Here is a 14651-nt window from a genome sequence, read left to right on the forward strand (position 1 = left end):
GGGATTTTTGTACACTTTTATTTGTAAGGACTGGAGGCGTGTTTTGGGGGTGAGGAACACACTGTACGGGGTAGACACTGCACATACAGTGCTTCTGAGCTTCTGAGTTCGCACAAACTGGATGGCTTGCCATTGACTCAGCGTACTGTCATTCATTTGCCATAGAGATGGTAAACGGCAACGAGAGGTGGGGGAATTGGGCAAACAAAGATGGCGTCCCGCGATGATGCAGGAAATAGATTTCGGTTTTATTAAAACGTGCTTGAAAGTGTATCACCTGAAGGGTTCTTCCGCGGAGGCATCGGTAAAGACTTTTTGGAGACGCAAAGACGCAGGTGAGGGGGTTGTTCTGGAATACAATCGTAGCTAGTCTGGGTATATAAGCTGTCAGTGAGACCCATTACTTGCCTGCAAACGAACTTGCTAGCAAACAGCTAGCATTTCACTGAAGTAACGGTAGATACTCTGCGAGTGTTTAGCTATATTACAAACTTGTTCAGCCTGGCTAAAGGTGAGCTATGTAACATTACTATTGAACAGGCATTATGTTTAAAATTACTTGCGAAAATGTTTTTTTATGGAAATGTGAAGTGGACCTTGATCGCGGTGTTCCGCTTTCGTATTTATTTACAGTTAGCTAGCTAGCTAGCTACTCGGCACATTTTGATAATTTAGCTGAGGAGTGGGTGATCAGTGACATAACCCAGCTGTTATTTTTGTGCTGGTGTCATTTTACTGCCTAGCTAGCTAGGTGTCACCGATCAGATTCCGCGAACGATTAACTGGTCAGATTTGCAAGCTGATAAGCACGAAGAGAGAAGATAAAGAGCTAACGTTAGCTAGCAGTGGATACTACTAGCTACCTAATTAACAGCAGCCTTAAAGATAGCCTGCCATTAGTGAGCAGAAAACTTAATTCCGTTGAAGTAGTTACCTTGTCATTTTAGCTAGATGACTAGATAGAAATTACGTGTGCCCGAAAGTCATTGTTATTGATACTGATCGATTGCGTTAAGTTGTATGTGAAGTTGGGATATATATCTGTTGCTTACTGGTGTCTTAACTATCGCTTTGATGTTTGGCATTTAATATCTAAGTTAGTAAATGATGGATTAACGTAACCCCAGCGACAAAAATAAAATATGTTCGTTTATTTACTAGACGTATACCTAAAGGAAAATGTTTTGCCAAATATTTGAAGAGTGAACCACAATGTGCGTATATATTTATACAGTATGATTTGTCTAGGTAACCTCGCAAGATAATTCAGAACCAAGGGGCCGTTTTCGGTACAAAATGTTTCTATAGTCCATATTACGGACTAGTGCTGGGAACAGAATTCCTGAAGACACATGCACAAAACACGTGGACCCCAGCCCAACCACGCCCACCTATGATATTTCAGCTTTTTCTGTGATATTACCATAGGCCGGAGATAACGCTCAGCGCTAAAGCACGTGTTAGGCCCCGCCTTAGTAAGCTTGACTCATTTTCGAGAGAGACGTTGTGGAACTCGAATTTTGTAATCGCTGGTCTGCAGTCTGATTGGAGGGAGTCATCCAAACACATTCGTTACCACAGAAAAGCCTTCTGATCGCAGCGTGGCACTGTGTGTATGCAGATATTTATTCCAACCAATTAATTATTCCTTTATTGATTCAAATTACTCATGAAGTTACCATATGCATTTAACTGCATGAATGCACAGAATACATTTAGACGACACACGTCCTTCATTTAATTTTACATATATTATGTGCAAACCTACAGCCCTAATTCAGCAAATATTGGAACTAATTATATAATTAAGATCGAGGCTGGAAAATAAACCAGCAAACACGGCGCTCGTGGTACTCGAAAGGCATTTCGGCGCGAGGTAGCAGCGGTTCCGAAACAAACCTACGTATGTCCCAAACTCCGTTCTGGCGGACCACACAGTGGATGTTGTTTTTCATTCCAAACGCACTTGCGACCCCAGAATTTTCATTTATGTTCTTATTTTGGTGATTTTCATGTCTAGAGAGCTTATTTACCCTCATACACTACATTGGCTGTGCAAAACAATCGCATAAAAAGAGGTTTGCTAACTAAAAAGTGATTAAATTAAAGACAGATGAATCAATCGGCTCCTAATTACGTTGTTTAACACGTGTTGAAGTTCTTTCATTTTTTCCTTGAACTCAACACAATGCAGGTTTGGCTTGATGTTATTTGCTTTGTCTTTGAATACTTTGTCTTTGTCACATCTTCTTCCAGACTAGGCTTGCAGGCAGTTTCATGGCCATGTCCACACTTCCCAGCTGATTATCATTTCTAACAGCCACATGCCCCCACTGCCGGCTTGGTCCTAACCTGGACCATGGATTACATGTGTATTCTACAGTTGTAGCTAATGACCTTTTAAAAATGTCACATCCATTCAGAACATCTAATTAAGGCCAGTTTATGATTAATTTGGAATTTGTGGATAGGCTCTGGTTCTGTACCCTGTGTTCTTAAGGCTCAAAGGGTCCCTTCCTGGGCTGTCCCTGCCTCTGCTGTCTCTGTGTCCCCCCCTGTCAGATCTGAGTGACCCATCCCTGTCTGAACCAATTAGAGTCTCATGAACAGGCCAGAAACCCCCTCTGTTCGGTCTCCCAACACACTCCACACACAGGACACGCAGACGTGCACTCAATACGCACACACACCACACTCAACACACGCAACACACACCACACACCCAACACACACCACGCACACTCAACACACACCACACACACACACACCCCTCTCAACACACGCCACACACATACACACACACCCCTCTCAACACACGCTCCACACGCCACACACACCCCACTCAACACACGCTCCACACACACCCCACTCAACACGCAACACACACACCCTACTCAACACACGCTCCACACACACCCCACTCAACACGCGCAACACACTCAACACACACACCCCACACAACACACGCAACACACTCCACACGCAACACACTCAACACACACACCCCACTCAACACACGCAACACACACCCCACTCAACACACACCCCACTCAACACACGCAACACACACCACACTCAACACACGCGACACACACCACACTCAACACACGCACCACACTCGACACACCACACACATACACCCTACTCAACACACACTCCACACACACCCCACTCAACACACACCCTACTCAACACACACTCCACACACACCCCACTCAACACACGCAACACACACCACACTCAACACACGCAACACACACCACACTCAACACACGCAACACACACGCACCACACACACCCCACTCAACACACGCAACACACACATCACACACACCCCACTCAACACACGCAACACTCACATCACACACACCCCACTCAACACACGCAACACACACATCACACACACCCCACTCAACACACGCAACACACTCAACACACACACCCCACTCAACACACGCAACACACACACCCCACTCAACACACGCAACACACTCAACACACACGCACACACACACAACACACGCTACACACACCACACACGCAACACACGCCACACACACACGCATAATAAACAAGCCTTTTGCTTTTGTTTATTTCCAGGAGACAGAGCCTTTACACAGATGTCTCATATGAAAGGAATGTTGTGGTAATGTTGTGTTTTTATTGCCCTGGCCCACAGAAAACAGTGGGTATGTTCTGTTTTGTGAGTCCAAATCACGCAGTTCAACACTCCGCAGCCAACACTAATTTCTCTGTCTTCCTGTGCGATACAAATTTTTTAAGAGACTATATTTTATGATGTGCGTGTGAATGCATATGCGCGAGTTTATGCGTTGTACAGTTCCTTGACATCCAATTAGCACGCCTGTATAAACGTTTCTGTGGTGATTTTAACTGTCTCAGCAGGTTTGTGGCTTACCTGTCTTTCAGACTAAATGGCTGGATGGAAGTCCGGGTCAGATTCTCAAAACTCTGGTGAGTTTGCTGCATCACTGTCACCTTTATGCATTTTGTGCACCTTTGGTAACTTTCAGTTTTGGCCAGTCATCTTAGCTGGCTAACACAGGGCTAAAGCAGAGCTTACACCAACCATTACAGTCTGCTTGCACATATCCCCAAACAATATTTCATTTGTTCTGAAAATGGGAACCTCATTTACATGGGGACTGCTGACCATGACTGAGCCTTTGTCTCCATGTTAATGCTCAGTCCTGCACCTGAGTAGCTGTGACCTTTATCTGAATTGCACCACAGCCAGTTAACTCTGCTGTTTCTGTCTCAGGGTGGTGGGTAGGGAGCCTGATATGGCTCAGTTGTATACTTTGGACTTACATCTCTTCATGTGTTATTAGAGCAAGGCTCCAATAAGTATCCAGCGGCATTATCTGACAGAATGAAAATTGTAAGCTGAGCAAGAAATTCATATCAGTGCAGACATCTTTTTTTCCCCACATGAAACCAGGAGAAGGCGGGTCCAAGCCTGTGTAAAGAACACTGATCCTGTGGGCTAACGTGGGCTTGGACAAAGGTGTATTCATTCTCTAGCCAAACTATACACCAGTTATGTAATACCACAGATATCGCAGACACAGATTGCAGGAGCTACAAATCCCACAACTACAAAAAGGCAGATTTAAAAGAATGTTGTTTTAAGTGAGCATTTTTGCCTATGGACTTAATTTGTTGCATAAACACTTGCTGTCACTCATCACCAGTGTGAAGTGTGAATGTTGTGGATACTTGAGTCCTAGCTAATATCTGAAAGCTGGAGATATTTTTAAATATGTCTCCTGAGCAAGTCTGACAGGAAAGTCTGTTCTATCCACATTTAGTGTGTACTGGCGAGCAGTGTGTTGTCGTTCATTAGAATGTTCCGGGTTCATTCTCAGCTGTTGTTACCTAGAGCCAGGTACTTAACCAAATTAGCTGCAGCCAGTATTCCCTGGATAATGTAGACAAATTGTACCTGCTTTCGGTTGTTCAAGGAAAGAGATCCGACTCAGCAAATGTAGATTACCGTCAACTCTGTTCTACTGTTACCTGTGTTAAACACTGACCTGAGTGTTTCCCTTTAGTTTACGTATGAAAGGACTCTGTTATGCGTTATGTTATGTTATGTTGATTCTCCCCAAGGGTTTTCCCTGCCTCTCTTGCCTATCTCTATTTCTCCTTTTCATCTGCTCCCTCTCTTCCTTCCCCCGCATCTTCAGGACCCTGCAGCTACGTGGATCAAGTTCCCTTCAAGATAAACGACAGGTTCAGGTGTCCAGCCAAAGTGGGTCTCCCCGTGGGGTTCAGTATCCCAGACTGCACCTCTCTGTTGGCCCAGTTTGAGGTGAGGAATGACCTGCCCCTTTCTTTGCCCCGATCATGCAGTATAAACATGGCAGGATCTGAAGAGGCCATTTCCCCTACCCTGCTAACTGAGAATGTTACTGGAATGTTCTCTCAGTGCCCCTACATGACATTGTAGATTTAGTGCTGGTTGGGTTGGGAGGGTGCAAAGTAACAGCGAGCCACACGTTTTTATCTTCAAATCTGCGACCAGTTCAGACCCATGACTCCCGCAGAAATGACTTAACTGTGTAATCAATGGCTGTGACTGGGCAATCAATTGACCAATAACAATGACCCTGCAGAGCTTCTGGCTGTCACGGGGTAGGATTGACGACCATCGCCATTTACATTTACATTTTTGTCATTTGGCAGACGCTTTTAATCATAGGTTCTACCACAAGTCAAAGCATCACATCCAGAACTAGGAAAATACACATGGAATGCAGTTCTAAACATATAGTCGTCATCATAAGTGCAATTTTTTTTTTTTGAGGGGGGGGGTTAGATGAGGATAGGGGTATCAGAAAGGGGGGGGCGGGGGAAATCAGGAGGGAGGACTAAGGTAGAGTTTGAAAAGGTGTGTTTTGAGTCTGCGTCGAAATAGGAGGAGGGATTCTGCTGTCCTGACAGTGGTAGGCAAGTCATTCCACCACTGAGGAACCAGAACGGAAAACAGGCGTGAACGTGCAGCTCGACCGCTGGGTGCACGTAGAGAGGGAACCGTAAGGCGACCAGAGCTGGCAGACCGGAGTGGTCTAGCTGGGGAGTAGGGAGTGACCAGGGATTGTATGTAAGGTGGGGCAGTCCCCTTAGCAGCCTGAAATGCCAACACTAGGGCCTTGAATCGGATGTGTGCGGCAATAGGAAGCCAGTGGAGGCCAATGAGAAGCGGGGTGACATGAGCCGACCTGGGCTGACTGGTGATCAGGCGGGCTGCAGCATTCTGGACCAGCTGGAGGGGCTTGATGGCACACGCTGGGAGACTGGCTAGGAGGGAGTTGCAGTAATCCAGGCGGGAAATGACGAGCGCCTGGACTAGGAGCTGGGTGGCTTTCTCCGTCAGGAGATGACGGATGCGGCGTATATTATACAGAAAGAACCTGCAGGTTCTGGCAGTGGAGGATACTTGTGGAGCCAGGGTGAGGCAGTTATCAAGAGTCACCCCAAGATTCTTGGCCGTACAGGAAGAGGAAACTACAAAGTCCTCAACAGTCAGTGAGAGGTCCATTGACGGAGAGGACTTAGCAGAGATGTAGAGAAGCTCAGTTTTGGCAAGGTTGAGCTTCAGGTGGTGGGAAGTCATCCACGCAGAGATATCAGCCAAGCAGGCAGAGATCTGTGTGGTGACTTTGGTGTCGGGGGGGAAGGAAATGAAGAGTTGGGTGTCATCAGCGTAAGAATGATAAGAAAAGCCATGGGAAGAGATAACAGAACCAAGAGACATGGTGTATAGCGAGAAGAGGAGAGGCCCAAGAACTGAGCCCTGCGGGACTCCAGTTTGTAGGGGGTGAGGGTCAGAGACTGAGCCCCTCCAAGTCACCTGGTAGGAGCGACCAGACAGGAGGAAAACCAAGCAGGTGCCGACCCTGTGACACCCATCCCAGACAGCGATGAGAGCAGAATCTCATGGTTGACTGTATCGAAGGCGGCCGACAGGTCGAGGAAGATGAGGACAGAGGAGAGGGATTTGGCTTTAGCAGAGTGGAGTGCCTCAGTGACCGCGAGCAGGGCGGTCTCAGTGGAGTGGCCACTCTTGAAGCCAGACTGGTTGGGGTCATGGAGATTGTTCTGGAGAAGATAAGTGGACAGTTGGGAGCAGACCGCCCGTTCCAGAGTTTTAGCGAAAAAGGGAAGAAGAGAGACAGGCCGGTAGTTGTTCAGGGCAGAGGGGTCAAGAGTAGGAGTAGGAGCCATAAGGAATTGTGATAGATACGTGTATCAATATTATGACTTATTAAACCATTGTTAGGAAAATGATACCACCTGGTGTTCATTAAAGGTTACTGCTGCTGTTGTACCTTCCATGGTCACTGTAGGTAGCATAATATATACTCCAAAATATTGTATGCAGGTTGCTTTGCTGACTGTCACAGTTCAGGTTGTTGCCTTGCCCATGGGGGGTGAGTTCTCTTTGCTCAGCAGAGACCCCTGCTGGTCACAGTGTGTTTTGCCTCATATCTGTGTGAGTTCAGCTTGTGGCAAAGAAGCTTAGGTGAGCCTGTGCTTGACTGCGCTCTCCTGAACTGCAGTTTCACCAGTGAGCGTGGCAAGTGAATCCGGTTGGGTGCTCAAAATTGGGAGAGAAAGGGAGTGAATATTTTAACAGTGCCATTGACTCAACGCACCACTCTCACGCATCCCTGGTACTTTGCCTGCGCTCATTGAGTGCTAATAGTTCTTCTGTGCTAAATGCTGGTGAGCTGGTTAGTGAATTGGTCAATTACAGGCCATGAGGTGCTTTGTAGCTGTTATTTGGGGAGCGCGGTGCGCTCACACCTCCTCTCTCCTCCCCTGCAGTATGACTTCTCCCTGGAGCGGCGGGTGGTGCGGTGGGGGGAGGAGCTGGAGGAGGCGCGGGCGGCCCAGGAGAGGGCGCGGCAGGAGGCGGAGTCTGCCGCCGTGAGGCAAGCGGCGTCACGGGAGCAGGAGGCGGAGCCTAGCGACGGGACGCCTCCGCCTCGCCCCTCGGACAACAAGGCCCCGCCCCCTCCGGCGCTGAACCCCGTGATGGCAGGTTTGAGTCACGGCGCCATCCTCACGCCCCTCCCCGCCCCCCGCCTGGGCCCGCCCGCCCGCCCCGCCCCCCCCGCCCCGCTGAGGGTTTTCGACCTGGCCGACTTCGAGAGCGCGGAGGACCCCTTCGACAAGCTGGAGCTCAAGACCCTGAACGACAAGGAGGAGCTGAGGAGCATCTTGTTCATGCAGGCCCCGACCCCGACCCCGACCCCGCTCCCGCCCGTCAAAACGGGCCTTCACCACAGGACCAATGGCCTGGTGGCCCCGCCCAAACAGGAGCTGGAGGCGGGACCACCCTGCAACATCCGCTCGCTCTCCTTCCCCAAACTGTCTGACTCCGCCCCCAGCCCCGCCCCACAGCACAGCCTGCCCAATGGCACCCCGCCCCTCACACGGCGGGCCCTCCCCCAGAAAGACGTCATCAGTCACCTGGCCTATGACGGTGTCCTGAAACGGGTTAGTTTTCCCACCTCTCCACCAGGGCATGAAATTATAATTTTCCCCCACTGAGAGCCACATTACCCTTTACAATTTACACATCTTTAAGAAAATACTTTTGAAAGTTATAATATAAGTATAATATAATTAATTGGTAAATGTGTCTATATTGCTAATTTGTAATGTATCTACATTCAGTGAGAACTTTATTAGGTAGACCTGTACACCAGCTTGTTAATGCAAATATTTAATCAGCCAATCATATGGTAGCAACAAAATGCATGCAGACGTGGTGAAGAGGTTTAGCTCTTTTTCAGACCGAATATCAGAATGGGGAAGAATGTGGTCTAAGTGACTTTGACTGTGGAGTGATTGTTGGTGCCAGACAGGGTGGTTTGAGTATCTCAGAAACTGCTGATCTCCTGGGAACAGTGTCTAGAATTTGCAGAGAATGGTGTGGAAAAACTAAAAAAAACATCCAGTGAGCAGCAGTTCTGTGGGCAGAAAAGTGTTGTTAATGAGAGATGTCAGAGGAGAAGGGCCAGACTGGTTGAAGGTGACAGTAATGCAACTAACCACACATTACAACAGTGTTATGCAGAAGAGCAAAATACGTTTTTTATACCTCAATTTTCTGGTTTCAGTTTCATAGTTTCACAGTTTTTTTTATAGTATGTAACTTGGTGTCTTTTTTTGTTATATTGTCTTTGTAAGCATCTTTTATCTCTGTCTTTCATGTTGCCCACTTGGCCAGGTCTCTCTCGTTTCATTTCAATGAGACTTTTGCCTGGTTAAATAAAGGCTTAACGCATGATGGTTCCCCAATCCTGGCCTCACTCAAACACATGGCTCCAGTTACTGCCTCGCTGTCAAGACTGAATGTTCCTGACGCTGCTCATGCAAATATTACCGGCCTGATTTGGTTGAATTGTGGTGCCACTTGATCTTCCCCGACAAATCCTCCTCGCTATGCAAATAATTTAACTATGTAGCAATTTTTTCAGTTAACCCCTGAAAATATCCCCCCTTTTCTTGACACAAGCTTGAAAATGACATAAAATGGTTACTATTATTAAACCCTTTTGACTACAGGCATAATCCTGGTCTCGTCTGAAAGGTAACCCTTTGGTGTTTGTTCTCCAAGAATCAGAATTACTCTAAATATTACTAAACACTAATATCACCAAAACTAAAACCATTCCACGTTTCCCTCTGTATATCCTGGGTTTACAGAAAAACAACAAATCATCAGAGTCACAAGACGGCGGTAACAATGCACAATATGTTGGCAATAGTCCTGTATTGACAAGCGCTGTCTCTTCATGAAACCTTGCTGACCTGTGTCAACATGGTCAACACAGTCTGTTTCGTTTTGAGGGTCTGCAGAGGCACACTAATGTGAAATTCCCTTCAAAATAGTAATAATGTTTAAAATCGATACCATATCTTCTAGGTTTCAGTCAAGTTGTAATAAAAGTGACAAAATCTCTGTGGATATTTGGCCAGTAGCTCTGAGTGCAATATGATATTATCATACTCTGTAGTAGTAAACTCCCAGCCCTGCTGTATATCAACTTCATTATATCTTTGGGGTACTTTGTAGCTCAGTTTGTTCATTTGAATTGTGATAGGTAGGTCAACCAGCCAATCAGTAAAGCACAGCTCCACTGTTCCCGTCTCCTGGCTGGGGCAGATGAGAATGCTGCAGACAGGTTTTGTAGGCTCAGCGCGACATCGTTCAGTGTGGTCTAACCCTGTCCACATCTCTGCCCCTCGCCCCCTGCTGCAGTCTCCGCCCCTCCCGGCCCCCGGCCCTCGCCCTCCTGGTGTGGTGGGACAGGGCGGAGCCTTGCTGGGACTGACGCCCAGAGAGAGGCAGTGCGTGGAGACGGTTGTTGCCATGGGCTACCCCTACGAGGGCGTGTTGAAGGCCATGCAGAGACAGGGCTGGAACATGGAGCAGGTACGGGCCGCGCCCAGCTCACCTGAGAGAGCCACTTACCTATCATTACCATTACTAGCTGACTGACTGCCAATCCTATGCAGTGAGGTGTAGTGGCCTGTTTGAGGGAAGGGTGGTTTTAAATTGGCCTCGATGTCTCAGGTTACATCTGTATTGACTCTTCAGTGTTATTCCTGGCACCCACTGGTAGTACCATGTTGACATTAGGGTATAAAATAGTCACAATATTTGGTGTAAGGATTTTGAGGGAGTAGTTTTAACCATTTAAGGTGTATTACAATAAATATTTCATAAGCATGTTTTTAACTTCTCATTCTAATGCTGATGATGTAACAACCACTACTGAGTTGTAGAACACTGACTTAGAATTTTGAAACGTTTTTGAAAAATTCCCCAAAAAAGTGTGAGAGGGTCAAAGGCTAACCGTGCTCTCTCTCCCTCTGCCCCCCCCCCCCCCCCCCCCCGGCCCTGGGCCAGGTGCTGGACTATCTGATCCTCCACGCGCGGCTGTGTGAGCGAGGCTTTGACGCCCGCACGGTGGAGGAGTGCCTGGAGATGTACCAGTGTTCTGAAGCAAAGGTCAGCCAGCTTCTGCCCTGCAGACCTGTTAATGCTGCTCACCTGACGGTGGCGCTGTTTCCACGTTCAAAAAATAATCATAAGAATAGAGTTGCCAAAATGTGAGACTCATCTCGCAGCTCTTTCATATTTGTTCCGTTATGAACCGTTTCTTTCTCTTCTCTTTCCTGTCAGCCTTCTCACTTGTTCACTGGCACAGCGTGAGGTGCCTTGAGTGGCCTTGTCACTTTGATTTGCAGATTGGCTGAAGCTTCGGAACAAAATGTGTGACCCACTCCAAAATGCGTGACCCACTCCTTTCCCTCCTCTTCTGTATGTCCTTCCTCTCTTTCCCTCCTCCGCTCCTCTCTCCCCTCCCCTCTCCTGTTCCTCCTCTCTCAGGCTCTGGAGTTCCTGCAGCTGGTGTCCCGTTTCGGGGAGATGGGCTTCGACAGGGACGCTGTGAAAGAGGTGCTGCGGCTCCACGATAACGACCAGGACAGAGCTCTGGAGGAGCTGATGACCCGAGCCACCACCAGCTGAGCCTGCGCCTCCGGCCACGCCCGTCTGCCCCCCCCCCCCACCCCACCCCCATGACCCCTCTGCCCTCACGGGAGGGAGAGAGAGACCCCAAACTGGACGGGGAAAAATTAAGCAGTATTAAAGGAGATAACAAAAAGTCACTGAAACACATTCTGGGGAAAAAAAGAGGGGCGTGTTGGGCCAAACCAAAGAGCCTGAACTGCCCCTCTCTGGAACTTTCTAGGCACAAATTAACGTGGCGGAAGAAAACAAGCAAACAAGCAAAAAAAAAAAAAAGAAAAAAAAACAGGCTGAGAAGACGAAACAAAGGAAACGCTGTTCAGCACTTTGTAGCGGCGCTTGGCCATCCGCCTCCCGCTCTGAGGGAGGGGGGGCGGGGCCGGAAAGCGCCAGAACTCCAAGCTGCCCCGCTGCCGTCATCTGCCAACTGCCCCGGCGGGCGTGACGTCATAATGCAAACACAAATGCAAACCCAAAAGGAACATTCAGAAGTGCCCTTTCTGTTTGACTGCTGATTCACTGTCGGTTCTCTGTTCATTTTTATTTTTGTGTTAATCGCTGCCCCAGGGCAAATAATCATTTTGTCTGATGTTTCTCTTTCTTCCTGCTTTAGGAACTATGTTAACAAAGTAAATACAATTAATATAACTAAATAACAGTATATGATATGGTATCTTCTACTCTGCGTTTCACACTTACACTGGAATGGACTTCAAACAGAATGCAAAAAAGAGGGGAATAAACTAAAACAAAGCGAAAGCCAAAACTGCACAAAGTCACGTACATTTGGTACAGTCTCAAAAACATTAGTGCAAAACTAAGTGCTATGTACGGTAAGAGACTGATCAGGACAAAAACTGTGAACTTTGCTTTAAACTTTTATTGCTATCTCTCTATCTTTAAGTTCAAGCTTGGTATCAAAAAAACTAAAAAAGTTAATTTTGTGTTGGTGTACTGCCAACCTCTAGTGCAATAGAAAATAGGATGGAATCACTGTGGGGGAGAGTTGGCCTGGTGATGTTTGTGAGGAATTGGATACATTTGGGTGTGTGGTGCCCCCTAGGCTTGTGGAGGATGAATAGAAAGACTGAGACACTGGAGCTTGCAAGGCAGTAATTATTCTGATCACCTTGGTGTCGGTTGACTTTAAATGCATCTGGGATGGTTTGTGTCTGCAGGCTTCATAGGAGAAAGATGGAAAACGATTACATGGTCCTTTTTTTTTTTTCTTCTTTTTTTTTTTTCTTTATCTAAAAGTGGAGCTGGACTCATTTTATACTTCAGCCACCCAGCTGCAACTTCCTGTATTCTTTTCTCTTTTTATTCCATCTAATGAATAGCACCAGTGTTTTTTGGAACTGGACAAGCATGGGCTTTTCAACTGTGGGTGCTGGAAAGGAATGGCTTCTGTGCAAAACTGTCGAGGTTGTGGGTTCCCGGCTGGTTTTGAGGCAGTTTGAATTTTGAAAGAAAGTCCCCAGCGTTTCATGTCCACTTGAAGGTTCATCGTTGTTGGACAGTGTTTCTCTCTGGGTCGCGTTTGGGCGACGGGCGTTCGGAAGCGTAAACTGCGTCCGCTTCCCTCTCCTCAGAACGCTCGGCTGCCCTTAATCAGCTGACTCACAGCAACGCTTTTAGGTTAAAATAAACAAAAAAATAATACTGATGCAAAGCAACTGAATTTCTCATAAATATCTAAGGAAGAGAGATGATATTGGTGGTTCCGGTGTGTGATGAAATGGAATGAGAGGCAGAGTAAAGGTATTCATGAGTTTGAGCAGATTCTTCATTTATAACCTGCGGACACTGAACCAATTGGTGACACACTGTGGTTAAAGTGATGGACATATCCGATCGTTCGTACTGTGCGTTGTAAACTGCTGGAATTGCTGCATCAGGCCAACAATGCAGATCAACAACATCTTTTTAAAAACCCTGTTTCCATCATAATGCCCAAGCTCCCTGTTTTTAATAAAAGCAGCTGCTTTAACAGTGGTGTTGTCTGAAGGGCTGTGTTTGTTTGGAATGGGCTTGCCTTGAGGGTTCCGTCAATATCAGGAAACGATATGCAGCTCTAGAGCTGAGAAGGCCTGTCGTTTATGCCACGATATGTTGCTATGGTACGCAGTTAAGCCAGGAATTATGTTCCAAACCAGTGTCGTTAAGAGTATGCTTTTGTTGATTGGCTGAATTTAGCATGAATTTAACTTGTATGTTTATTGTATGTCTAAATACATAACATTGTGGATTATAGCATTTAATGACAACATAAGCCAGTCGTTCGAAATAAAAGCCAGTTACTTCCTCTGAAATGGAACTACAGTAACCATGCCTACAACATAACTGCCCAGCAAACAGCGGGTAAAGATGCATGTTTGTGTCCTGTCCTGACCAGCCAAGGTGTGTGGCTGTGCACAAGAAACAATAACCTCTTTGCATGTAAAGCAGGAGTTCCTACTGGTAACCACTGTTCATTTAGAGCGAGCGAGAGAGTGAGAGAGATAGAGAGAGAATACAATGACAAGCTCTTTTGTTAGCCTTGCATGACTGACACAAATGATAGTTTTGTTTTGTCCTGGCTGTCTCTTAACTGGATGCCCTACACAAATTGAAATGTGATTGACTTCGGGAGAGTAGACTGAATTTAAATGTGATCGACTTAAGGAGAGTAGCCAGAATTCAAATGTGATCGACTTCAGGAGAGTACGTGTTTTATTTAGTCAGTTTCCCTGTGGATGCCTCCTTTAAGGATGACTCATTGTTTACAATTTGAACACACAACACTGTAGACGAGAAACAGCTGGAGCACTTCCTGAGAGGTGATGGTGTCGTCCTAGTTTATGGGAAAGGGAGGGAACCTATTTACCCACTGCAATGATTTACACACACACACTTTTGAAGAAAGAAAAATGAATGAGAACTACTAAAAATAACTATACCACAAATTACACTGGTTGACTCCTGTACTTGAGCACAGTAAAATATTTGGGATACACTTGCAGTCTGCTGCTATAGCTGGTGATTAAACGAATGTCAGATCAGATCATTGAGCTAATTCAATAATTAAGAGCTGAAG

The 14651-nt window shown here is 46.6% G+C and overlaps 1 protein-coding gene across 5 annotated transcripts; it reads left to right on the plus strand.

The window, feature by feature from the left end:
* Positions 1-100: 100 nt before the first annotated feature.
* Positions 101-13570, plus strand: LOC133140884 (ubiquitin-associated protein 1-like). 5 transcript variants are annotated; one of them, XM_061261161.1, is made up of 7 exons: positions 101-335; positions 3904-3975; positions 5211-5335; positions 7855-8529; positions 10301-10474; positions 10952-11053; positions 11435-13570. In XM_061261161.1, exons 2-7 carry the CDS (start codon positions 3936-3938, stop codon positions 11573-11575), a joined length of 1257 nt encoding a protein of 418 aa, XP_061117145.1. In that variant the 5' UTR covers positions 101-335; positions 3904-3935; the 3' UTR covers positions 11576-13570. The 5 variants fall into 5 exon arrangements, with proteins under 5 accessions (XP_061117145.1, XP_061117144.1, XP_061117143.1 ...); XM_061261160.1 differs by having other exon boundaries at positions 3907-3975; XM_061261159.1 differs by having other exon boundaries at positions 3931-3975.
* Positions 13571-14651: the final 1081 nt, after the last annotated feature.

Source organism: Conger conger, chromosome 11, assembly GCF_963514075.1.
Source record: "Conger conger chromosome 11, fConCon1.1, whole genome shotgun sequence".
Lineage (NCBI taxonomy): Eukaryota > Metazoa > Chordata > Actinopteri > Anguilliformes > Congridae > Conger > Conger conger.